Source organism: Quercus suber, unplaced genomic scaffold (assembly GCF_002906115.3).
Source record: "Quercus suber isolate HL8 unplaced genomic scaffold, Cork oak 2.0 scaffold_74, whole genome shotgun sequence".
Taxonomy (NCBI): domain Eukaryota; kingdom Viridiplantae; phylum Streptophyta; class Magnoliopsida; order Fagales; family Fagaceae; genus Quercus; species Quercus suber.
This window is the reverse complement of record NW_027069539.1, coordinates 937664-963987: the sequence shown is the minus strand read 5'-3', so window position 1 is coordinate 963987 and position 26324 is coordinate 937664. Positions and strand designations below refer to the sequence as shown.

The 26324-nt window shown below is 33.2% G+C and overlaps 2 protein-coding genes across 2 annotated transcripts; both read left to right on the top strand.

Moving 5' to 3' along the window:
- Window positions 1-8372: 8372 nt before the first annotated feature.
- Window positions 8373-9059, top strand: LOC112019331 (uncharacterized). Its single transcript, XM_065773416.1, has one exon. The coding sequence runs from the start codon at window positions 8373-8375 to the stop codon at window positions 9057-9059; it is 687 nt and encodes a 228-aa protein (XP_065629488.1).
- Window positions 9060-9766: 707 nt separating this feature from the next.
- On the top strand, window positions 9767-10623 carry LOC136067480 (uncharacterized). Its single transcript, XM_065773415.1, has 3 exons — window positions 9767-9911; window positions 10151-10423; window positions 10523-10623. Exons 1-3 carry the CDS (start codon window positions 9767-9769, stop codon window positions 10621-10623), a joined length of 519 nt encoding a protein of 172 aa, XP_065629487.1.
- The last annotated feature ends 15701 nt before the right edge of the window (window positions 10624-26324 follow it).

The window sequence follows — 26324 nt, the reverse complement described above, 5'->3', positions numbered from 1 at the left end:
TAGTCATTAATTCATATTGTATTATATTGAAACTTGAGTTCTTTTAGCAAAAATAGTATCAACAGCTTGGTAATTGACTTAAAAATTGGCATTCATGATTTTTGTTAGAAAAGCATTAGATTTAATAGATGACTTGGTCAATTAGGGATCACACCAAAGCTCTAAGTGTTGCTACTCACACTAGGTGACTATTGAACATTATTCAAATTCTTTATTTATCTTTGTGTGTGTGTTACATTGGTGTTTCAACATTTGATAGCAGTACTATATGCTTACAACAAAGTTATTTTTTGTGTTTGATTTACTTAAAAGATATGTAACTATAAACCTCTATTATTATTTATTTATTTATTTATTTGGATGAACTATAAACCTCTATCATAAAAGTTCAGTGGTTTGTTATGCACATTAGAATGTCTAAGTATCAAGAATTAGGTAGAGTGGAAAGAGTTAATGCACACTGTTCTGTTTCTTCTCTGCAAAACCTTCCCAATGTCAGCATAGCTTTATCATGGTTGCTTTTTCTATTCAAATTACCATCTAACCTTTTTAGTATGTATATATATTTTTTAAAAACTGCTGAATTAGCAAGGGTTCTTCTTGGATTATTATTAATTGATGGGTCGATTATTCTCTTTCTTGGATGTTTTGTTTTAATTACTGTGGTCCCATCCCTTCTCTGCAACAATGACATCAAAAATAAAACTGAAACGCCACACCCAAAGAAACAAAACCAGTCATTGTGCCATTTTTCCTACCATTTGGAGAGGAATGTAAAAACAAAAACATCTCATGATAAGTGACATCTCAGGCTAGCACCACCAACAAACTGACTTCCGTCACCACTGTACTTCTAGAATTGTCACCAGGTGATTTTTTTTTTTTTTTAATTGCTTCCTTTGTATTTTGATTTTTTATAATTAAATAACAAAAACTTGCAATAGCTATTGTTTATGTTTACGTATTTGTTTGGTTTTGATTGAGGCATTTGGGCTAAATATGGTTTTGATAAAGGTATTTTGTTTATCTTAATTTTTTTTTTTTTTTTTGGAGAAAGATTGTTTATCGTAATTGATTACGCCTTGAATTTTACATATGCTGTGATTATTAGATTACCTAAATCTTCAATTTTTTCTCTGATTTTTAGTTTAGTTACTTCTTCATTGTGCAGCCTTTGAAATGATTTGGTTTTGCTTGGAATATTTTGGATTCATTTTTTTAGGGTACTCCAAACTTATAATTCGAAGGCTATAATATTTACATTGTTTTAATTGTTTTAATATTTACATTGTTTATTGATTTGTTGCTTATTTAGTTTAGCCATCTTTGAAAACTATTTATAATTCAATAGTTGTTAACCGATAGAAACAATATTGATTTGTTTGTTGAACCAAAAAAAAAAAACACAAATAAAATAAAACAAAGGAAGTATTTACAATTAATTTCAAATTCCTTTTCAAAAACCACGAGGTCCCTTAATAGTTTTGAGTAGAGGAATTTATTGGGGGAAATGGAGGCTGCAAGACTTGCGTGCCAAAGAAGGCGTATGATCATGTACAAGAAAAGGATGGCCAAGATGCATTCCACAAACATAGTGTCATCAAAGAAATTTGGAGGTGGAAGCCATAGGTGTAAAAAGCATAAAAACATAGCAATGATCCATGATACAGATAGTTGTAAGCGAGCAAGACTTAATAGGCGAATGGTACTCAACCTTAACCGTACTCAGGTAAGTAGTTCAAATGCTCAATGTTTGCAATGATCAACCCCTTCAGTTATAAATGTTTTTTCTCACTCGGTTGTTGGGCTTAATGGTGATGTTGCCACTACAACTATTGTGCAAGAATTTGAGATACATCTACCTACAAATGTCAGTGCCTTGGATAAGCATCTGCCTACAACTGAGCTTACAGGTACTAATTTCATAATTTGGAATAATTGTACTGATATAGTAATTAGCTTGGTTGGAGTATTTCTTTGGTTGTCACTTGCCTAAAAGTCTATTGAATCTTTGCTTAGGCTTTTTATTGCATGATTAATTGTCTTTTGGGTAGTGTAAATGACCTAAATTATTTTGTGATTTAGCTGGAATCTATTAAAGTGAAAGCTACCATGTTATAGGTTTCATCGTAAAGGACTGCTGCCTTTTATAAAACCAGCTAACGTTGTGATCTATTATTCATGCCATGGATCGATTTCCCTTGATAATGTTCATTGTTATTGCTTGCTATTTTTATTTAAATGATAAAGGACTAAAACACATTTTATATATGAATATATTTTTTATTTATTTGAAACACGATTTTGATTAAATGGTGATGGAGTTATCCTCGCCATAGTAAAATGTAATTTAAACAGCTTTTACAGCCATCAAATATTTTGGTCTATTATTCATGCATTGGATTGTCCGTAATACTGTTAATAGTAAGTGATGGGGAATTTGAAGTTTTGGATATTGAGAATATTCGAAATCAAACTTTGCTTTACTCTGTCTCATCCATATTTTTACTTACTTTGAATAGTTTCATGTCTTAAAATTTAAAATCAATGATAATTAAATAGGAAGATTGATTAATAGTTGTACTATAACTACTTAAATTCGCATTTTAATACACTACTTAACCTCACCTACAACAACCATACATAATAGAAGCTTCACACTTAACTTGCTTATTTTTTATACTGTCAATCCTCATGTTTTCTTAACTCTCTTTTAGTGTAAGGATTAGTATTGTATATTAGTAAGTTGAATATATCATCTTTTATATTTTGTTAGGTTCTAAAGATTTAGGAATTTATGTATTTAGACTCTAATTTGCTCTAATTTGTATTGTTGGCAAACCATGATCAAAACAGGTTATTTAGTCTTGTTTAGACTTGCTCAAAGTTGGTCTTTCATGTAAAGTTGGAATCGAGTGGCTGCAAGATGCATTGGTGCATTTCGGCCTGGCTCGATCGATCGAATCTCGGGCAGAATGTTTTTCTGCAGAAAATTCCAGCTCAGCCCTAACTCATTAAACGTTTTGGGTTTTCTGTTTTTACCTTAGGTATATAAAGAAAAACCCTAGCCACATTTTTAGAGTTGCTCCAGTTGAGTTGTTGCTCATACTTTTCTGTTTTATGTAAATCTCTTGTGAGATCTAGAGGAGTTTGCCTTTACACAAAGCTTAGGATTTTCAAGGTAGAGATTACTTCAACATCTTGATGATCAACTCAGTTGCTACCATTGAAGCTTAAAGAATATCAAGCGTGGGTGCTTGTAGCTGATTGGAGAATCCAAGAAAGAAGGAGTCCGTGGATTCGGAGGTTGCATGTGGTCGTGTCAGTAAGTTCTACTGGTGGGTAGCATTAGGAAGTCAAGCGAGGAGCTTGTAGTCCTTCTGTATGAACTTCGATTCTTTCGCATAATGGATTCAGGTTTACCTTGAGGATAGCTAGGTCAAATCCTCCCTAGGTTTTTACCGTGTGGTTTCCTGGGTGATCATATCTTGTGTTATTTACTTTTCTGCTGATTTATATTCTTGATATGATTGTTTGATTGTTTTAACCTAGAATTGCATAATTTGACTAAGTAACAACTTGGCTAATTAACTAGGCTACTCAATCTGGTTGTGTTTTAAGGGGTCTAAATTTCTAACATATTTCATTGTCCATAATACTGTTAATCGTAAGTGATGGAGAATTTGAAGTTTTGGATATTGAGAAAATTCAAAATCAAACTTTGCTTTACTTTGTCTCATCCATATCTTTACTTACTTTGAATAGTTTCATGTCTTAAAGTTTATATTTTTAATCAATAATAATTAGATAATTAAATAGGAATATTTATTAATAGTCATGCTATAACTACTGAAATTCGCATTTGAATACACCACTTAACCTCACCTACAACAGCCATACATAATAGAAGCATCACACCTAACTTGGTTTATTATTATTATTATTATTTGTTTTGGGGCAGTTATGGTGTGTAGTTATATATGATTGTGTAGTATTAACTCTAGGAATTGGTTGCTCTTGCTTTGCATATTACTAACTATGAATATTAAGCCCATAAAGGTTATAGGTTTCACCGCAAAGGCCTACTACCTTTTATAGAACCAGCTCATGTTGTGGTCTATTATTCATGCCATGATTTCCCTTGACAATGTTGATTGTTTTTGCTTGCTATTTTTATTTAAATGATAAACAACTGAAACACATTTATGTATGTTTGTTTTTTTGTTTTTAGCCTCGAAACTCATTTTATATTAAATAGTGATAACAACAGAAACACATTTATATATGTATATATATATTTTTTTAGCCTCGAAACTCATTTTATATTAAATAGTGATGGAGTTATCCCAATCGTAGAAGCTTTGAAGTATAACCTATTCATTTGATTTGTGGAATTTGTCTGAGCCACCAATTATAGACTAAGTCCACTTAACTTCCATCTGCAATTAGACAGAAGTTTTTATAGCTGTCAATTCTCATGTTTCCTTAATTCTCTTGAAGTGTTAGGATTAGTATTGTATATTAATAAGTTGAATATATCATCTTTTATATTTCAGGTTTGGGAATGCGAAATAGAAAACCCATTGACATAGACCTGAGTAAAAGGTCAAATAGCACACAAAGTAAGTGCAAAAACTACTATTTTGGAATTTTATATTCATCGTTATTTTCCATTTTTCTCATTTTCATGCATGCAAAATCACATTAAAGTACTGTTATTTTTAATTTTAAATATTAAAAACAACAATTAAATACTTTTAATAATTAAAATACTATTTCAAGATAGCATCAATGACAATATACCAACAGTAGGTTCAAAATTGTGTCTCCATGTATATTAAATACTTTATTAATTGTGTATACATTTTCTAAAAGTTACTTTGATAAAAGTTCTTCATATATTTTCAACCTACCTTATATCTTCAAAATTTGCTTTAAAATCCATTTTTTACAACATTACTTGAGACTATTTTTCCCTTTGGTTGGCTTCAGCACCATGTTTCAAATAAAACTATTGCTAAATTGAGCTATCAATGAATTGAAAATAATATTAATTTTTTACATATGCTTTTCTATTTTCTATATTTCCATTACATAATTTCATCTAATTATGCTTCATTTTTCCCTATCATCTAGGAGAATTTACAGAGCTGTGGAACTTTGGCCCACCAAGCTGTGTGTGTGAATATTGTAATGCAATATTATGGTACGAAGAGAGGAATCGTAAATCCAAAAACACAAAGAATCCTAAATTTTCAATATGTTGTCGAGAGGGTAGGGTGAAGCTACCTTCGTTGAAATCACCACCTCCTGACCTTCAAGAACTCTTACAACATTCAGAACGTTACAAGGCTAATATAAAGAGGTTCAACTCCAAGTTTGCAATGACTTTTATGGGAGGAAATGTTGATGTCCATGCTAATGAAGGACGAGGCCCTTACATCTTTCGATTGAATGGGCAGAACCACCACAGAATTGGGTCGTTACTTCCAGTTGTTGGAAAAGACCCATCTTTTGCATAGTTGTATATACACGACACAAAAAAAGAGATTCATTACAGACTAAGTGCTTTGCCTGGACAGGAATCAGAATATGACCTTGACATTGCTATAGTTCAAATATTATTGAAGATGCTTGATGAGAACAACGTCTTGGTTAAGACATTCCGTATGGCAAGGGATAGGTTCAAGGACTCTGATATGTACAATGTACGCTTGCGATTAATTGGATCGTGATCAAGTGATGGTAGGGAACAAAACATGCCTACTTGCTCTGAAGTTGCTGCTATAATTGTAGGTGATTTGAGCGATGAAAATATCCATCATGATATTATTGTTGAGAAAAGAAGTGGATTGTTACAACGAATAAATGAACTACACCCAAAATTTATGGCCATGCAATATCCATTGTTATTTCGTATGGTGAGGATGGATTTCGAAATGAAATACTTAAAAAAGGTCTTGGTGGTGCTGTGCCTTTGATAGAAGAATATGTCACTATGCAAGAATATTGTGCATATCAATTACAACAGCGTGAGAATGAAGGTGAAACATTGATTCTTGGTTGTAGGTTGTGACAACAATTTTTAGTAGATGCTTACACATGTGTTGAGGAGTACCGACTAATTTGGGTCAGGAATCATCAACTTCAACTGAGATAAGAGGTGTACTTTGGAATAAAGGATGCTGTATTTAGAGGAGACACTACTCCTTCATCTATTGGGAAAAGAGTTGTTCTTCCTTCAAGCTTTATTGGAAGCCCTAGATATATGATTCAAAATTACCAAGATGCTATGTCAATTTGCAGATGGGTTGGGTACCTGGATTTGTTTATAACTTTTACATGCAACCCTAAATGGCCAGAAATTGAAAGTTACATTTCCTTAATTCCAGCTCAACAGCCTGAAGATAGACCAGATATCATTGCAAGAGTTTTTAAGATCAAATTGGATCAACTACTACGTGATTTAAAACATAGCAAGTATTTTGGAAAAGTAATTGTAGGTATAAAATACAACCCATTACTGTTTGATTGTTGTTCTTAATGGTTGAATCTATTTAATTATTGTAACATTTTTTTTGTGTGTGAATACAGTTAACTACATAGTTGAATGGCAAAAAAGAGGCCTCCCCCATGCTCACATTCTTTTGTACCTATACCCAGATGATAAACACCCCACGCCGGCGGATATAGACAAGATAATTTCTGCTGAAATACCAGATAAGATTACAAATCCAGGGGATTATGAAGTCATTTCACAATACATGATCCATGGACCTTGTGGTTTTGCCAACCCAAAATCTCCATGCATGGTTGACAATAAATGTAGGAAGCATAATCGAAAAAAGTTTTCTAGTGACACTGTGATAGATGAAGATGGTTATGCAATTTATAGGAGAAGAGATAATGGGATTATAGTTGAGAAGAATGGTGTTATGCTTGATAACAGATTTATGGTGCCATACAACATTGACCTGTTAGTTAAATACCAGGCTCACATTAATGTTGAGTGGTACAACCGTTCCAAGTCCATCAAATACTTATTCAAGTATGTTAACAAGGGTTCTGATCGAGTAACATTTGTTTTGTATGAAAACTTACACACAGGTGCTACAAGTGAAGCACAACATATAACAAACATTGATGAGATCAAAACATATCTAGATTGTAGATATATCTCAACTTTTGAAGTGTGCTGGAGACTTTTTGAGTTTGATATCCAATATAGAGAGCCTGCTGTACAGAGATTAAGCTTCCATATTGAGAATGAGCAGAATGTTACATTCAAATATTCAGAATACTTGGATAATGTTTTGGAAAGAACAGATATAACAAAAACAATGTTCACTGAATGGATGAAGGCAAACGAAATGTATGATACAGCAAGAAATTTGACATATTGTGATTTTCGTACGAAATGGATTTGGCATAGAAAACAAAGAGAATGGCGCCCAAGGAAATCTGGCCGATGTATAGGGAGGATATTTCATGCTCATCCTGCAAGTGGTGACTGCTTCTATCTTCAAATGCTCCTTAATGTGGTCAAAGGTGCAAGGTCTTTTAAGGAAATTAGGACTATTGATCATGTTGTGTATCCAACATACAGAGCAACATGCTATGCTCATGGCCTTTTAGATGATGACAAGGAATGGGATGATGCTATCAAAGAAGCCTCTAATTGGGCTTCAAGAAGGCAGCTACGAGAATTGTTCGCAACGCTATTGTTATTTTGTGAAGTGACAGACCCACATGCATTATGGATGGCTAATTGGGAGTTGTTGTCTGATGACATACTATATAGGCAAAAGCGTCTCCTAATGTATGACACCTTACATTTGACAGAAGAACAAATACAAGACCATGCTCTTTTCGAAATTGAACAAATATTAGTAAAAAGTGGAAGATCTTTGAAAGAATTTGATGGCATCAAATATCCAAATGTGTCGACAATTAGAGAAAATAACAACCGATTGTTACAAGAAGAGTTGGATTTTGATAGGCGTGAATTGGCTGCAGAACATAAAAAACTTTTAAATGAATTAAATGTTGAGCAAAGAAAAATATATGATGCTGTAATTCAAGATGTGGCATGCAATAGCGGTGGTTTATACTTTGTTTATGGTCATGAAGGAACTGGTAAAACATATCTTTGGAAAACATTAATTGCTTGCCTCTGTTCACAAGGGAAAATTGTGCTTGCTGTAGCTTCTTCTAGCATAGCAGCTTTGCTAATCCCTGGTGGTAGGGCTGCTCACTCCAGATTTCAAATCCCTATCATTGTGACAGAGGAATCAACTTGTGGTTTAAAACAAGGAACACATGCTGTTGAGTTAATGACAAAGGTGAGTCTTATTATATAGGATGAAGCACCTATGGCACATCGTAATTGTTTTGAGGTTGTAGACCATTCATTGAGAGATCTACTTCGATTTACCGACATAAACAGTGCCGATAAAACTTTTGGTGGAAAGACAGTTGTATTAGGTGGTGATTTTCGACAAATACTGCCAGTTAGTACTAAAGGCCATAGAGAAGATATTGTTGATGCATCAGTGAATAGATCTTATCTACGGAACTTTTGCAAGGTATTTGTACTAACACAGAATATGCGTCTCCAACAACCTAATGCTGATTCCAACAACTTTGCAGAATGGATACTCAAATTAGGTAACGGAGAGCTTGGTGAAGTTGACAGCCAATCAAATATAGTCATACCCTCTGACCTATTAATTGATGTTGGAGATGATCCAATACAAAGCATTGTGACTATAACATATCCAAATCTTCACAACAACTATGTAGATGGAAAATACTTGGAAGAGCGATCTATTCTAGCTCCAACAAATGATGTAGTCAATGAAATAAATGACTATATCATAGACTTGCTTGCTTCAAATGAGGAGACATATCTCAATGCAGATTCAATTTGCAAGGCTTCAAGATACATTCAGAATGAAGATGTACTTTACCCAGTTGAATTCTTAAACTCCTTGAAATTCCCAGGCATACCAAATCACAGACTACGTCTTAAAGTTGGTCTTCCAGTAATGTTGCTCTGAAATATTAATCAATCAGCTGGCTTATGCAATGGGACTCGATTTGTAGTTACTCAATTATCCAAATGGGTGATCGAAGCTAAAGTTATAACTGGATCACATGTGGGAAACAAAGTCTTCATCCCAAGAATAGTACTCTCTCCATCAGACACAAAATGGCCGTTTGTTTTAAAGAGAAGACAATTCCCAATTTCTGTTTGCTTTGCCATGACTATAAACAAGAGCCAAGGGCAATCACTAAAACATGTTGGACTTTTCCTGCCTAAACTAGTTTTCAGTCATAGGCAATTATATGTTGCTGTTTCTAGAGTTACTACTAGGAATGGTCTTAAACTCTTGGTAATTGGTGAAGATGGCAAAACCTCTTCAACAACTAAAAATATAGTCTATAAAGAGGTCTTTAGAAATATACATATAAATATGTGAAGCTCATTGAAGAAATTCATCATTCATTGCTAAGTTTCTAACCGCATTTAATTATTACTTTATACTTTTTGTAAAACAAAAATATCATTTTCCAAGCTTCTTTAAAAAACAAACATTTAAATTTGATAGTGCAAAACGTAGTCAATTCTGCATTTTACCAAAGTAAATTATTTCATTGATGATTATTATAATTTTACTTACTTTTATATATATTTTTTTATGACAGCTTCTCTATTCAACTGTGGAAATAGCTGCAGAACTACTGATACTAAGTCAAAATAGCAATGTGTTGGACTCCTTTGAGCAAGATTTCAACGGATAGAGACAATTGGACAATCAAGGTTAGAGTACTTCGTATGTGGGATGCAATCAACACAAAGAACAATGAGTTCATAAGCCTTGATATGATTTTTATTGATGAAGAGGCAAGTATAGAACTCATATTTATATTGTTTAGATTCAATTTATTATGCAGATTCAATTCTTTTAAAAATAATTATTTTACCAACTCATCAATATTTATATTGTGCTGATTCAATTTATTATGCAAATTCAATTCTTTTAAAAATAATTATTTTATCAACTCATCATATAATTCAACATCCATGGCTATTATATATATTCACAAGAAGAATAATGGAAGATACTGATGTTTCTCATTATTCTAGGGCTCAACAATACATGCAATTGTTCGGAAAAATCAAGCAATACTTTTAGACCACAATTGCTTGAAGGCCGTGTTTATATCATCAAGAATTTTAGGGTGGAGAGAACTAAAAGCGAGTTTCGACCTGTGCACAATGATATCAGAATTTGGTTCATGACCATTACTACAATCATGGAGTCCAACGAAGATATGAACTCAATCCAAAAATATTGCCTTGAGTTTGCTGACTATGACCAAATACAGAACCAATGTTACAACTACACATATTTAATAGGTAAATATAAATCTGCAACTATTTCACAATTCCTCTAATATAGTTGTATCCTAAATTAATGATTCAAAATAACCTAACTAGATAATTGCATATAAATAGATGTTGTTGGAAAGTTGGTAGCAGTTGGAAATGTTGAAGAGCCTCAAGTTAATGGTGCACCAAGAAAATTGCGCAATTTGCAATTGCTTTTGAAAGAGTAAGACAAATTTTTTGATGTGATATTGATGTCATTATATGTTTATATAGAAAATCAATTATAAATAAAAAAAATTACTAATAACAAAAAAAATCCTCAATGATTTTAACTATACCAAGGGAAAAGAAATTAGGCTTTCACTATGGGGAACAAGTGTCTGGCAAATCGATGAAGATGTATATAAGAACAATCCAAGACCTTTTGTCTTAATTGCAACTTCGACTATTGTCAAATCATTTGGAGGTAAGTATAACTAAATAACATTCTTCCTTTTTCTCAGTTTCAATTTGATACTTTTAGAAAATTTCATTCCCATTAAAACATGTCTTCATTTTTCTCAATTTCAATTCAATACGATTTTGTTTATTAAAATGTATTCTGCAATTTTTGTAGGCAAATTCTCTTTGTCATCAACCAGTGTAACAAAAGTATATCTAAATCTTGAGATTCCCAAGGTTGCTGGAATAATTGACAAGTGCATATTTTAAAAATTATTGATAACAAAAAAAAAAATGATAAATAGCATTTTTTTATCTCACAAAATACCATTTACATTCTTTTTTCCTTTTTAAAAATTCAATGATAGGAATGGTAAAAAACATGATCCTATACAAGAAATACCAAAAATACATGCAAAATAGTTTTCAGAGGAGGATTTTTCTTCAAACAATATGAAGACAATACCAGAGCTCAAATGCATTGAATGGGATCCTACAAAACAGGTTTGTTAATCATTTCAAAGTAGACTCATCATTTACACAAAAATATAATAATACATCATTTACTATAAAAAAAAAAATATTAACTTCAAAATTCATTGCAGGATGTTAACTGCTATTGTGTTGCAACAATAAGCAACATTGATACAACAATGGGTTGGTATTATATTTCATGCATGTTATGTGGAAAGAAGGTCAAACCACAATCAGGATCGTTTTGGTGCGCAAAATGTGAAACAAAAACAAATCTGCCAATCCCAAGGTTAGAGGCACACACATGAACTACAAAGTTTGAATTTTTTTTATTTTTTATTTTTTTATTTTATTTTTTTTTATGAACACATTCATCTTACTATAATTACTATACAATTGCAAAATACTTCAGATACAGGATTCAAATTGAAGTTTTTGATTCAACTGACAAGACAACTTTTGTCATATTTGATTGAGATGCTAAGAAAATCCTAAATAAATCTGCAAAAGATCTTGTTGAAAAACAAACCGAGGTACAACTTATTTAAATGATTTAATTTATTGTAAAACTATATATTATAATATAAATTAAAATTCCTAATATGCAGATTGATATTGAAGAAGGAATCCCACGTGATCTTAAGAAAATTTTAGGAAGACAATACATTTTTCTACTTCGCTTGAATAAATTCAATCTGAAGGATGGTTTTGAAAATTACATAGTTGCTAAGATTTTTGATGCACCTTCAAATGAGAAAAATGTATTGAACAAAAAAAAAAAAAAAAGGCCAGTATGCTATATTATTTCTTTCTCTACTCTATACTGATGTAAATAACATGCTTAAATTTAATATGAATGCGAATACCTGTGCAAAATCTTAGCGACAACAAACCTGCCGGCACAAACTTCATAAGATCTAGCCAAGAATCTTCTAGTGCCATTTCATCAATGATCAACACAAGTGATGCAACAAAAGGAACAAATGATGGAACAAAAGGAGAAGAAACAGATGATGATAAAATACCCCTCAACATGCTTTACAAGCATCGACATACTTCAAAAAACAAAGCATTCAAGAAACAAATAAACAAAATTTCGCAATAAAGTTCTTTATTACATCACAAAATAAATATCAATAATATGGAATGAATTACAATGCTTTTATCAACTTTTATAAAGATCTTTATTACATCATAAAATAAATATCAATAATATGGAATTTTACCATGCTTTTATCAACTTTTATTATACAATATTACTCTAAAGTTGATTCTTTTTTGCTGATTTCTTCAACAAAATAATTACAATGAATATGTGTTTGCAATTTATAATTGTTACTTCTTGTGATAAATTCAATACTAACAAAGTTTTATAACAAATATGTTATAATATATGTACAATATTCTTCATAAAAAATTGCATTAACTATTACAACATTATCCGTGCATCGCATGGGCAACTTATTAGTTACTACAAAGCCACTACTTGCTCCTTGATAGCGTTGGTCAGCCTCAGACTCGTTGGCAAACCATAGTTTAATGTTGGTCAGCCCATTTTGTTAGCCGACGAATTGGCGTTGTTTGGGTGGTCCCGCAGTGGTGTTTCCTGATGAGGTGGTCCCAATAGTAAGGATACCAGTGTTTAGTAATAGTTCCGTCAGTAATTATTAATTGCTTAGAAAAAGAATAAATACATTTATCAGTTCATCATCTATTTGCTTGATTCACACTTAGGCTAGGCACACACTAATCTGAAACATGGACTATGATGATATAGATTATGATGAAGGTTATAGCATAAGAGATATAGACAATAACTGGTCAAATAGTAATATGGATTATGAAACAGATTTTGATTCTAATAGTGATATTGATAATTACTATAATAATAACACAAATAATTGGAGTATATTAACCAGAGATAAAATCAACCGACAGACTAATAGACACAATAATAGTTTCTTAGACATGATTAATAAAAAATTAGAATCTTTAGAAAACAATGAAAGATATAATACATGTACTAAAGAAGAAAGAAGAAATGATAGTTTTTTGGACCTCTATGAAAGATTGAAAGCTTTAAATTCAAGTTTAGAAAAAGAAAGAAAATTTGAACCCCATTATAGATCAATTTTAACAAAAACCATGACAGATAATTGGCTTAATAGGCAAAAGGATAATTCGACAAGTACTAATATATCAATGAATATGATAGATAGTAGAAAAAATGGCTTAATAGATAATTCAAAAGCAACTGACAGAGCCATGTCTATAACATATAAAGACAAAGAAAAGGACGAACTAAAGAAACAAACTAGTCTTATAGGAATTATGCATGAAGAAAATGAAAGACAAAACACTAATAACATGAAAGATGGCCTTGTTCACGAAAGAATAACATGTATAGAAGATAAAGGAATGATTAAAAAATGAATGGTAAAAGAAATGATAGAAAAAATGGAAAAACAAAATAGCAAGAAAGATGACATAGTAATAGACCAAGATAAAGTAAAAGAGATGATTAACAGACAGAATAGTGAAAAGATGAAGACAAAAGAAGAAGTAGGGAAAGTTGTAAGAAAAGACATGTTAAAAGAAAATAGTACTTTTAAAGAATCTCTACGTAGGAAGATAGAAGTAGAAGAAAAACAAGAAAGAACAAAAGCTAAAGAAATAGTCAACAAAGGAAGGAAAACTAATAATAATAAAGAAAAGGAAAATAGTGATAGTATAGTAAAAGCAAATGTAGTCAACAAGAGATGGAAAATTGATAATAATAATAGCTTAAAAGAAAAAATTGATGAAAGACTAAAATCAATTGAAAGATCCATAATCTATACCCAAAATGATAGTTTGACAGAGTTAATGAGAAAGATAGAAATTTTAAATTTACCTCTAGATTTGGTAAGGAAAAAGATATTGCAGTTTTAAATACTACTGAGTTATCAGATAATGAGAAAATTGACAGACACGATAAAAATACTATTTGTCATAAATGTAAAAAATATGGTCACACTAAAAAACAATGTGATAGACAGAATAAAATTGCTAAACAAATCAATAAATTAGAATTTGAAAAAGACATACTAAATGAATTGATGAAAATATTTAATGTTAATCAAAAAGAGATAGATCAAGTTACGAAAAAGAAAGAACAAAAATCAACCTACCCACTTAAAGCCAATAAAAGAAAAAGAAAACAAAAAGACATAGTAATGAAACTGATAGAAAATCTACCTAATCACTTAAAAGACAGAAGAGATGATTTACTAAAGTTAAAAGATTCCATAGATATACCTATTACTTGTATTAAATGTAAAAAAGATGGACACCATGTTACGGAATGCAGAAAGAAAGAAAAATCTAAAGATAAAAAAGAAAAAACAAATATAAAACAAGATGTAGTAGATACAAAACCTGTAACTATACAAGACTTGTTGACAGAAGCGAAAATACTCAAAAAAGAAATTAAAGATATTAAAGAAGATAATTCCATAGATATAAATGAACAGAATATTGTAGAAATAATAAATTTAAAAGAATTTTCTAAACCCATGATAGACCCACCTTTATTAGAAAAAGAGGATGGCAATAGACAGAATTTCTTGAGCTTAATTGACAGAGTAATCTTCCAAAAATGGCATACAGAAATTACTTTAGTAATTAATAAAGAGTTTTCGTTGACAGAAATTACTTTACTAGACTCAGGTGCTGACATGAACTGCATACAAGAAGGATTAATACCTTTAAAGTGTTATGAAAAATCATCTGAAAGATTAACTCAAGCTAATGGAGAAAAGCTAATAATTAATTATAAAATACCTAGTGTCCACATATGTAATGATGGAGTATGCTTTGAAACAGTTTTTGTTTTAATTAAAGACCTTTCTTCTAAAATCATTCTAGGAAATCCCTTTATGGCTTTACTTTACCCCATTTTAACGACAAAAGAAGGAATTAAAACTAATGTGTTAGGAAAAGACATACTTTTTAAATTTCTCTTACCATCTATCCCGAAAGAAATCTATTCCCTTGATAACATTTCCATAATAAAGGAAATTGATAGAAAAAGCATTGACAGAAAAAATAGACATTTAGAATCTTTAAAGACATAAATAATATACAAAAGAATTGCTGATCAATTAACAGAGCCTATATTGCATCATAAAATAAAATCATTCAGACAACAGATTGAGGCATTGCCTTTTGTTCTAATCTCCCCATTGCCTTTTGGCACAGGCACCGACATATAGTACAATTATTTTATGAAAAAGACTTTAATGAAAGACAGATACCTACTAAGGCTAGACCAATACAAATGAATAATGAATTATTAGAACACTGTAAAAAAGAAAAAAATTTAAGATCTTTTAAATAAGGGTTTAATAAGAAAAAGTAAGTCTCCTTGGAGCTATGCTACTTTTTATGTTAACAAATAGGCAGAATTGGAACGAGTAGTTCCAAGATTAGTTATAAATTATAAACCTTTAAATACAGAATTACAATGGATAAGATATCCTATTCCTAATAAGAAAGATTTACTTGACAGACTTCATGAAGCAACCATATTCTTTGAATTTGATATGGAAAGTGGATTTTGGAAAATATAGATAGATGAGAAAGACAGATATAAAACTACTTTTACAGTTCCTTTTGGTCATTATGAATGGAATGTTATGCCTTTTGGATTAAAAAATGCACCAAGTGAATTTCAAAATATAATGAATGATATATTTACACCTTTCACAGAATTTTCAATTGTCTATATAGATGATGTGTTAATTTTCTTTAAATCAATTGAAGATCATTGGAAATATTTAGATATATTTGTCAAAGTAATTAAACACAATGGATTAGTTGTTTCATCCTCTAAGATAAACTTATTCCAAGATAAAATCCAATTTTTAGGACATAATATATGTAAGGGGACCTTAAGTCCCATTGACAGAGCCATTCAATTTGCAGAAAAATTTCCAGATGAAATAAAAGATAAAAATCAATTACAAAGATTTCTTGGCAACCTTAATTATGTTTTAGATTATTTTCAAGGACTGAGAAAAATATGTAGACCCTTATATAAAAGGTTAGAAAAGAACCCCCTTGCATGGACAAACAAACATACTATGATAGTTCGACAGATCAAAAAATATGTTAAACAACTCCTTTGCATTGTTATTCCTTCACCCCATGCTTTTAAGATTGTTGAGACAGATGCTTCTGATATAGGCTATGGTGGAATCCTAAAACAAGTAACGAAAGATAATATTAAAGAACAAATTGTTAGATTCCATTCTGGTTCTTGGACAGCTACCCAGCAGAACTACAGCACTATTAAAAAAGAAATTTTATCTATTATATTATGTGTTTCAAAATTCCAAAATGATCTTTTTAACCAAAAGTTTTTAATCTGAGTTGATTGTAAAAGTGCTAAAGAAGTTTTACAAAAAGATGTTCAAAATCTTGTTTCCAAACAAAGTTTTGCAAGATGGCAGGCTGTTTTAAGTGTTTTTGACTTTGATATTGAATATATTAAAGGAGAATCCAATTCTATTCCTGATTTCTTAACTCGTGAATTTCTACAGGGAAGATGAGCTCCGCTGCAAAAAAGAGCAACTCCCCGAAACCCAGAACTAGACAGTCTTATGCTGCTTCATCGATCCCTGCTCCCCTTGGTAGATTTCTCCCTTGTCTTTCCTTCAACTCGCCTAGTTTCTCTTCAAACAGATCCTAAGAAAGAACTTCAATACCCTGTAGCCTAAACACTTTCCAACCACTTTCCCCAAGCTCCACTCTAACATCTAAACAGTCTTATGCCATGCCCTCAACTCCTCCTCCTTTAAAAACATCATTTAACATAGTTGCCTCCTCTTTTCCCCCATTAACCTCTTCCCCTCCTTCTAAACAATCAATGGACAGACCCTCTACCTCTTGAATTCAAGCCCAAGCCCCAAAAGATGATCACAGTGTTCAACTCTCGAAAAACTCCTGGAATTTTATTTTATGGATTGAAAGAGAATACCAGCACATTACTGATCCCCTCTCACTAGTCAGTTAGCTGTTACCCCCAGGATGGGAGCACTTTGAGACAGAAACATTAAAGACCCAAACATTTTATGAGTTTATTTTAGTTGATATAGACTCAATCCTGGTTACACATATGCCTTGCTTCTAAGACCTAAACAGAATAGGTTATTCTAAAGTAGTCATAAAATAGATCCTCACCCCTTCCCAGTGGAGGGCAGAGCCCTGGATTCCCAGGAAATTTTCCCAAACATTTGAGCCTCAGTTCTATAATTGTTATGACTATATGGAAGCGTGGGACATATTCCTTTTATTCTAAAACAGTATTCACAGACACACTTGGTTTTTTCGATTTGATATGTATAGAAAGAAAGACATGATGGTACCAAGATGGTTTATTGATTGGTGGATATCTTATGGTCTTGAAGCTATGATTCTTCCTCCTGATCTCCTCAAAGCCTATGAAAGTTTCAAGAAAAAACCAAATATACCGCATCTTAAAGATTTCCCACATCTTTTGCAGTTCTTTTACAGGTTTCTAGATCTCCTATGGATCATTAGATGGGAATACAAGATAGAAAAGCATCCCCAGTATTCTTTTCCCATGCTCACTAGGAAGTTTAAATTAAAATGGTGGAATAAGTTTAATTTTGATTATATTTGCCAAGAATTACAGAAAAAGACCTCTTCCTCCCAGACGGAAAATCCTAATTTCTTTTTAGAAAAAAGTCAAGTCCAATGCCAGCTTGCCTCCATCTCAGACAAAAGACAGCTTAAAGAGCAACTGCTTGAAGCTGCATCACATATATCAGATGATGAAGATGACACAGTAATGGAATCGTTCTCTCTAAACTACAAGACTCACCCATAAGCATTTTAAGATTCCTAAGACCCTTCTGACATGTGACAGATAAGACAAAATGACAGGATGGTAGATTACTATTCACAAGCACTCAGGACAGAAAAATCTAGACAAAAAGATCTAGCGAGATATTTTGACAGAATATTAATTGCATGCGTACCTCGATAGATATTCTGACAGATTCCCTAACAGACTACTGTTCATAAATAGTAAAACTTTTACAAGTTTCTACCGACAGATTAACTTGAGTTTAGCTAACTCAAGTTACTTTTGAAGGCTTACCATGGTTTATTTCATCTATAAAAAGACAAATTTCGAAGACAGAAGACAGGTCCCAATTTCCAGGTCCTAATTTCCAAGTTCAATTCTTAGTTCAAAGCTTAGGTCCAAGATAGCTCTCTCCCGCATAAACTTTTGTAATCCTTTCTCTTGTAATCTTGTTACCTTTCCTTTCAGACAGATCTAATCTTGTAACCCTTTTACAGATTTTACTTTGTAATCTTGTAACTCTTCAGACAGTGTTTTATTTTAAAGCTTGTATCGAAGACAGCAGTTTTCAGTTTTAATCAAAGACAAAAGTTTTTATTCAAGTAAGATTTTATAGTTTCTATTTTCATATTTCATACTTTGTTTTAACTTATTTTTTTTAATATATCTATTTTGCTATTTTCTTCTTTATCATCTATTTTATCATAGTCTGTTTGGGAGTCTGTCAGGAAACGCATGCTAGTGAACAATAGTGACTTAAAAATCTGTTTGTATTTGTCTGTGTTAGGTTCTAAAGATTTAGGAATTTATGTATTTAGAACTCTAATTTGTATTGTTGGCAAACCATGATCAAAATAGGTTATTTAGTCTTGTTTAGACTTGCTCAAAGTTGGTCTTTCATGTAAAGTTGGAATTGAGTGGCTGCAAGATGCATTGGTGCATTTCGGCTTGGCTCGATTGATCGAAGGAAAGACTCGATCGATTGAATCTCGGGCAGAATGTTTTTCTGCAGAAAATTTCAGTTCAGCCCTAACTCATTAAACGTTTTGTGTTTTCTGTTTTTACCCTAGGTATATAAAGAAAAACCCTAGCCACGTTTTTAGAGTTGCTCCAGTTGAGTTGTTGCTCATACTTTTCTGTTTTGTGTAAATCTCTTGTGAGATCTAGAGGAGTTTGCCTTTACACAAAGCTTAGGGTTTTCAAGGTAGAGATTACTTCAACATCTTGATGATCAACTTGGTTGCTACCATTAAAGTTTAAAGATTATCAAGCGTGGGTGCTTGTAGCTGATTGGAGAATTCAAGAAAGAAGGAGTTCGTGGATTCGGAGCTTGCACGTGGTCGTGTCAGTAAGTTCTACTGGTGGATGGCATTAGGAAGTCAAGCGGGGAGCTTGTAGTCCTTCTGTATGAACTTCGATTCTTTCACATAGTGGATTCAGGTTTACCTTGAGGATAGCTAGGTTAAATCCTCCTCAGGTTTTTACTGTGTGGTTTTTTGGGTGATCATATCTTGTGTTATTTACTTTTCTGCTGCTTTATATTCTTGATATGATTGTTTAATTGTTTTAATCTAGAATTGCATAATTTGACTAAGTAATAACTTGGCTTATTAACTAGGCTACTCAATCTGGTTGTGTTTTAAGGGGTCTAAAACCGTTCAAGTGGTATCAGAGCAGGTAGCTCTCTTGTTAGAGATTTTTTGATCTCTAAGCTGATCCTTGACCCTTATTGTCATGGAGCATGGACACTCTCTTGTTGTTCCTCTTTATTTTGATGGGAATAACTATGCTTATTGGAAAGTAAGGATGAAAGCATTCCTGAAATCCATTGATGAGAGAGTTTGGAATTCCGTTGAATACGGATGGCAGAAGCCCACTACTCCTGTGAGTGAGTGTCAAACTTCTGAAAAAGAAGTAGTAGGCTTCAATAGCAAAGTTATGAATGCCATCTTCAATGTTGTTTCTATGGAGGAATTTTAGAGGATCTTTAATGTTGAGGTTGCTCATACTGCTTGAAAAATCCTCCAAACTGTGCATGAAGGCACAAAGGCAGTTAAGATCAATAAACTGCAGCAATTGACTTCTAGATTTGAAAGCATTAGAATGTCTGATGATGAGCTTTTGATGAATTCTATGCTAAATTAAATGACATTGTTAATTCAGCTTTTAATTTGGGTGAAATCTATGATCAACCTAAAATTGTTAGGAAGATTCTTAGATCTTTAACTGAAAACTTTAGACCCAAAGTGACTGCCATAACTGAGAGCAAGGATGTGAACTCCATCCCTATTGATGAGCTTGTAGGATCTCTTCAATCCTATGAGTCTGACCTACCCAAAGTGAACAAATCCAAATCAATGGCTCTTAAGTCAGTTGATGATGTTGATGGTAGTGGATTTGATGATGAGCTCTTTGCTACAGAGATTGCGTACCTTGCCAAAAACTTTAAAAACTTTCTTAGGAATAACAATAGAAAGGCAAGAGGTACAAACATTGTTGAACCTAGAAACTTTAGAAAGAATGATCCCACTAAGGTTAATAACTTTGAAAAACCTAGAGAAAAAGTTGGTCAATCTTCAAACAATCCATTGGGTGCTCAGTGTTTTGGTTGTTAAGGGTATGGTCATGTGAAATTTGAATGTCCTACATTCTTGAGGTCTAAGGGTAAAGCTATGGCTGTAACCCTTAGTGATAATGAGGTTTCTGATGATGAGTCCGGATGTGACGAGGATGGAAACTTCATTGCTTTCACTGCTACTGTTGTAGTCAATGAAAGTATATCTGTTGAAGAGAACCCTTCTGAATGGGAACTCTCTGAAGATGCAGATCTTCAAGAGGCCTACAATAAACTTTGCAAAATTGCTGCAAAGGATGCTATGAATGTTGAACTTGGCCTAAAGAAAATTGAATCTCTTGAGCTTGAAAAGAAAAATTTGCTTGTTAAACTGTTTGATGCTAATGATCTTTTGAACAATGTTAAATCTGAGAACTTGCTTTTGCTTGATAAAGTTAAAACTTTGGAACATGATTTATCTGTTGCTAGATCTGCTAGTTCTAAACTTGATCAAATGTTGAATGTTCAAAAGTATCCTTCTGATAAATCTGGTTTAGGATATGTTGAAAGCATCCTGGATTCTGCACCACATTCCACGAACTTTGTTCCTTCTTCTTCTTCTAAACCTTCTGTGAGTGAGGTTGTCAAATCTGTAGAAGTTTCACTTCCTAAGAAGATTAGGGTTGATTTAGGAGAGTCTAAACCTAAGGATTCTACTCTTTCTAAGGACAAGATGTATGATAAACCTGCTTGGGTTTGTCATTACTGTGGAAAGTCTTGACACATTCGTCCTAAGTGTTACAAGCTTCAAGCTACTAAGAGAGCAAATAAACCGAAGGTGCCTGTGCCTCAAGCACAAGATCCTATTGCACTTATTGGTGAATTGGTTAAGGCGTTGAACCTTTATTCCAATTCTGGAGTTGGAAATCACTCGAATGTGAACAAGAACTCCAATGCTGATGTTGCATCTAAAAGGTCTTAGATGCAAAAGACTCGATCTAATTGAGTCTCTTTGACATGGTCCTTGTGCTTCATTGCTCATTCCTCTGTGACCATTGTTCTTTGATTTTTGTGTTTTTTTCTAGGACTTGCATTGCATTACATTCATGCATTTCATTCTAGGATTTATTTGTTTTCTTCTAAATAAATTAAAAAAAAAAAAAAAAAAAAGAAAAAAGAGGAAAGCAAAAGAAAGCAAAAATGTGTTTGACATTGTTTTCTTGGTTTTTTTTGAAAACAAGGTTGGTCAATTAATTTTCACATAACATGTCTTATGTACCTTGTTTAGCTTTGATGAGCTTATTTATTGCACTTGACTAGTTGAAGCTTTGTAGTGCATGTTGTGTGGGAAAGATGTTTATGGTGTTTATCACTTTGTCTTAATCTTGAAGTCACATATTGTTTGACTGTCGGATTTGATCCTTTTGAGAAAGGCATAAATAACCATCTAATCACTATTCACTAGCCAATCATGAACACCTTAGTGCATATCATAAGATTTTGTGCTCGAGAAAGTGTAGCACATGCACAAAAAGAACATAAGGTGTAGCCTCAATTTAATTGCTTAATGCTTAAAATTGGTGTGTACTATTAGGCTTGATGCCAATTCACTTAATTAAAAATGGTGTGTACTATTAGGCTTGATGCCAATTCACATAATTAAGAGGCTAAATACAAGAAACTTACGTGATTGCAAGCTTATGTTCTAGGAGATGTGGGAGTTATAGGATGTAACTCTTTAGGTGATAGTCTCTTTTAAATTTTGTGTGATGAATTTTGTAGACTTTGTGATTGATTTCTATTCACATATCACCTCACATGTATCTCAAGTTTTTGCTAGTTGGCACACACTACAGGAGTTACTCTTTGCTAAACACTGTACATGTTATTGTGTGTGTTTTTGGTTTGACCAACCAAGTTTAAAAATATCTTGAGAATTATGCAAAACATAATTTTTGGCTGTGAAATTAAATGAAGAACTGGCTAAAACTGTCCTTGGAGAAATTGGGATTACAATTTTGGGTTTTTGAAAAAGCATTCCATTTCATCTCATACTCATGCATTGTGTTTCATTGTTTTTCATGCTTTGAGGAGTTATTTTCAAAAATTGGTTTGAGTTTTTCAAAACTGAAATTTTTCTCAAAATACTGTGATCCACTGCCTGTTTCGGTCGATCCAATCTGTTTTTCGATCGATCGAAAATATTTAAACTCCTTTTTAAAAACTTTCGGAGTGACTCGATCAATCGAAAGTAATTTTCGATCAATTGAAAGTCGTGAATAAGCTTTTTCAAATAGTGTTCTTTGACTGAATCTATTCACTTTCCAAAAGCTTTTTCAAACCTTCTTTTCTCTCTCCGAGTTGGCACGGATCTACAGCGGATTTTTTGTCGTTTTCCTCCAAATTTTTTGCAAGATTTCTCTTCCCTCTAGCCGGTAAGTCTCTTTTGCCCCTCATTTTTTGTTTTAATTGCATTTTTCATGCATTTTATCTCAAATTTTCGGAGCTTTCTAAAATTGGGATTTTTGATGATTCATGCCAAATTTTGTGCAATTGATCAATGGGTTTTGATGGGGACATGTTATAAACTTGATTGTGATTGATTAATTTGATCAATTTTGAGTTTTGTGAGAAATTGAAATTTCTAGGGTTTATGTTTGGTTCCGAATTGGGGATTTTGTTCAATTAGGTTGAATTTGTTGAAATTGGCTTGTTGATTGGATGTGATTAGGCATTATAATCTATGTGTTATGTTTTGTAATGCTTAATTCATCCATGTGTTTCAAAATTTTTCAAGTGGTTTTAAAAAATTTTTTTGGGGTTTTTGTTAGAAACTCTATGCTCAAGCCATTTTCTTCAATTGAACTTAATTTTGAACTGTGTTTACTGCATTAGTACATGCATCATGCCATTTTAACTGTTCATGCATCATATAGATTTTTGCTCTATATTTTTTTTGTGCTAATTTGCAGTCTGCCCTTGGTTTTTTTTTTCTCTTTCTTGTGTCTCTGTCCTTTCCTTAGCATCATGCCTAGGAAGACTAGAGCTCGTAGGTCCATCCCCTCACCTACTCCTTCCCCCCCATCTTTTAACCGAGAGAAATTTGCTAGTGAGAAAAACCAGGAAATTTATGAAAAGCTGAACCTTAGGCGTAAGATCTGGTCTAAGCGATCTGTTATTCTAGATGAGTTAGATCCTACCATTAGGCCAAACATAGAGCGTCGGGGCTAGTTACCCTTGGTGGATATTTCTGATCCTCCTCCACCTGCTACCTTGATCCGAGAGTTCTTTTCGAACATCTCGATCCGCATCTATGATTCCAACACTTTAGTAAAGAGTTGGATACGAGACGTAGAGTACACCATTACTCCTACCGTAGTGGCTGATGCTCTAGGGGTACCTTTGGTCCGGCACCCTGTCTACCCTTATGATGAGTCTTCCATTCTGAGTGATGTCATGTCTTACATCACTGGGTCATCTATCTAGTGGGGTTCTGATCCTAGGATCACCACTGCTGAGCTTTCTGAGCTACACTATCTTATCTTTAGGATAGCATGTCATTGCTTTTGGCCCATTTCTCATCTGCACACCATTCCTCTCGAGAGGTGTGTATTTCTGTACGCTCTTGTTACTGATGCTCTTATCAGTTTTCCCTACTTGTTCCTTCGTTCTCTGAACGATGTGTATAGGAGTTCATCTTCTTCTCATGCACTGGTTCATCCTATTTTTATTCATAGGATTCTTCTCTATTTAGGTTTAGAGGATTTCCCTTCCTCAGAGCCTGTGCATGTTATCGGTCCCATAGATGTGTCTTTTCTTAGACAGAGGGCTGCTCATCTTTGAGCTGACTCTAAACACCCTAGGTCTGAGCCTTCTAGGTCTGAGCCTCCTCCCTCTTCTTCTATAGGTCCTACTAGTGAGGATGTTCCTGATCCTAATGCTACTGCTGCTGCTGCTATTCCTCCACCTCCATCGGATGAGTTTGATATTCGTCGTACTTTGGAGACTGTCATGACCGTCCAGGCGGCTCATGGTCAGCTTTTGGTGGACATTTTTGACGAGATCCGAGCTTTACGAGCTGATCTGGCACGTCTTCGATCACCATCACCACCTCCTTTTGATGATGGATTGTGATTGCCCTTTGGCATTCCGTCACAAAAAAGGGGGAGTAGAGTTTTGTAGAGGAGTTTTGTAGTGAGGGAGATTTTTTTGTTTTGTGGAGTAGACTGTATTTAGGCACTTCACCTTGTATATCATTTTTTTGGGGATATTCATGTTAAGGGGAGTAACATTGATTGATATACATGAATTTTTGCTGATTCTTGTTTCTTTGGATTCACTGTCTATTGATTTATATTCTTTGAGTTAATTCATTGATATATGTCTTTATTATGTGTTGTGTGAATCATACAAGAATGATATACCTGTTTATATACTATTTTCTGTCACACATACGTTTATGCGTTTGTTAAGTATTTCAGGAATATATAAGTTGATTCAATTGAGCTGCTGTCTACACTTGCAACTGATGGATAGTAGTTAGGATTGAATTTTAGTTTTTATGAGCATTATTTTGTAAAGGGCTATTTAATTGTAAACTTTGAGCTTAGTGTGTGTTTTGTCACAGATTGCCAAAGGGGGAGTTTGTTAGGTTCTAAAGATTTAGGAATTTATGTATTTAGAACTCTAATTTGTATTGTTGGCAAACCATGATCAAAACAGGTTATTTAGTCTTGTTTAGACTTACTCAAAGTTGGTCTTTCATGTAAAGTTGGAATCGAGTGGCTGCAAGATGCATTGGTGCATTTCGGCCTGACTCGATCGATCGAAGGAAAGACTCGATTGATCGAATCTCGGGCAGAATGTTTTTCTGCAGAAAATTCCAGCTCAGCCCTAACTCATTAAACGTTTTGGGTTTTCTGTTTTTACCCTAGGTATATAAAGAAAAACCCTAACCACGTTTTTAGAGTTGCTCTAGTTGAGTTGTTGCTCATACTTTTCTATTTTGTGTAAATCTCTTGTGAGATCTAGAGGAGTTTGCCTTTACACAAAGCTTAGGGTTTTCAAGGTAGAGATTACTTCAACATCTTGATGATCAACTCGGTTGCTACCATTGAAGCTTAAAGATTATCAAGCGTGTGTGCTTGTAGCTGATTGGAGAATCCAAGAAAGGAGTCCATGGATTCGGAGCTTACACGTGGTCGTGTCAATAAGTTCTACTGGTGGGTAGCATTAGGAAGTCAAGCGGGGAGCTTATAGTCCTTCTGTATGAACTTCGATTCTTTCACATAGTAGATTCAGGTTTACCTTGAGGATAGTTAGGTCAAATCCTCCCCAGGTTTTTACCGTATGGTTTCCTTGGTGACCATATCTTGTGTTATTTACTTTTCGGCTGCTTTATATTCTTGATATGATTGTTTGATTGTTTTAACCTAGAATTGCATAATTTGACTAAGTAACTTGGCTAATTAACTAGGCTACTCAATCTGGTTGTGTTTTAAGGGGTCTAAAACCGTTCAGTCTGGACTGTATTGGATCTGTCTAGAAGCTTTTTATGCATGCTGGTAAATAGTGAGCTGTCGCTAGTG

Bases quoted from the DNA above. Each gene is read 5' to 3' on its own strand.
- LOC136067480 (XM_065773415.1), top strand. From the start codon at position 9,767: ATGTGTTGGACTCCTTTGAGCAAGATTTCAACGGATAGAGACAATTGG. The intron at 9,912-10,150 runs GTATAGAACTCA...TCATTATTCTAG, and splicing joins TTTTATTGATGAAGAGGCAA to GGCTCAACAATACATGCAAT. The intron at 10,424-10,522 runs GTAAATATAAAT...GCATATAAATAG, and splicing joins CAACTACACATATTTAATAG to ATGTTGTTGGAAAGTTGGTA.
- LOC112019331 (XM_065773416.1), top strand. From the start codon at position 8,373: ATGGCACATCGTAATTGTTTTGAGGTTGTAGACCATTCATTGAGAGAT.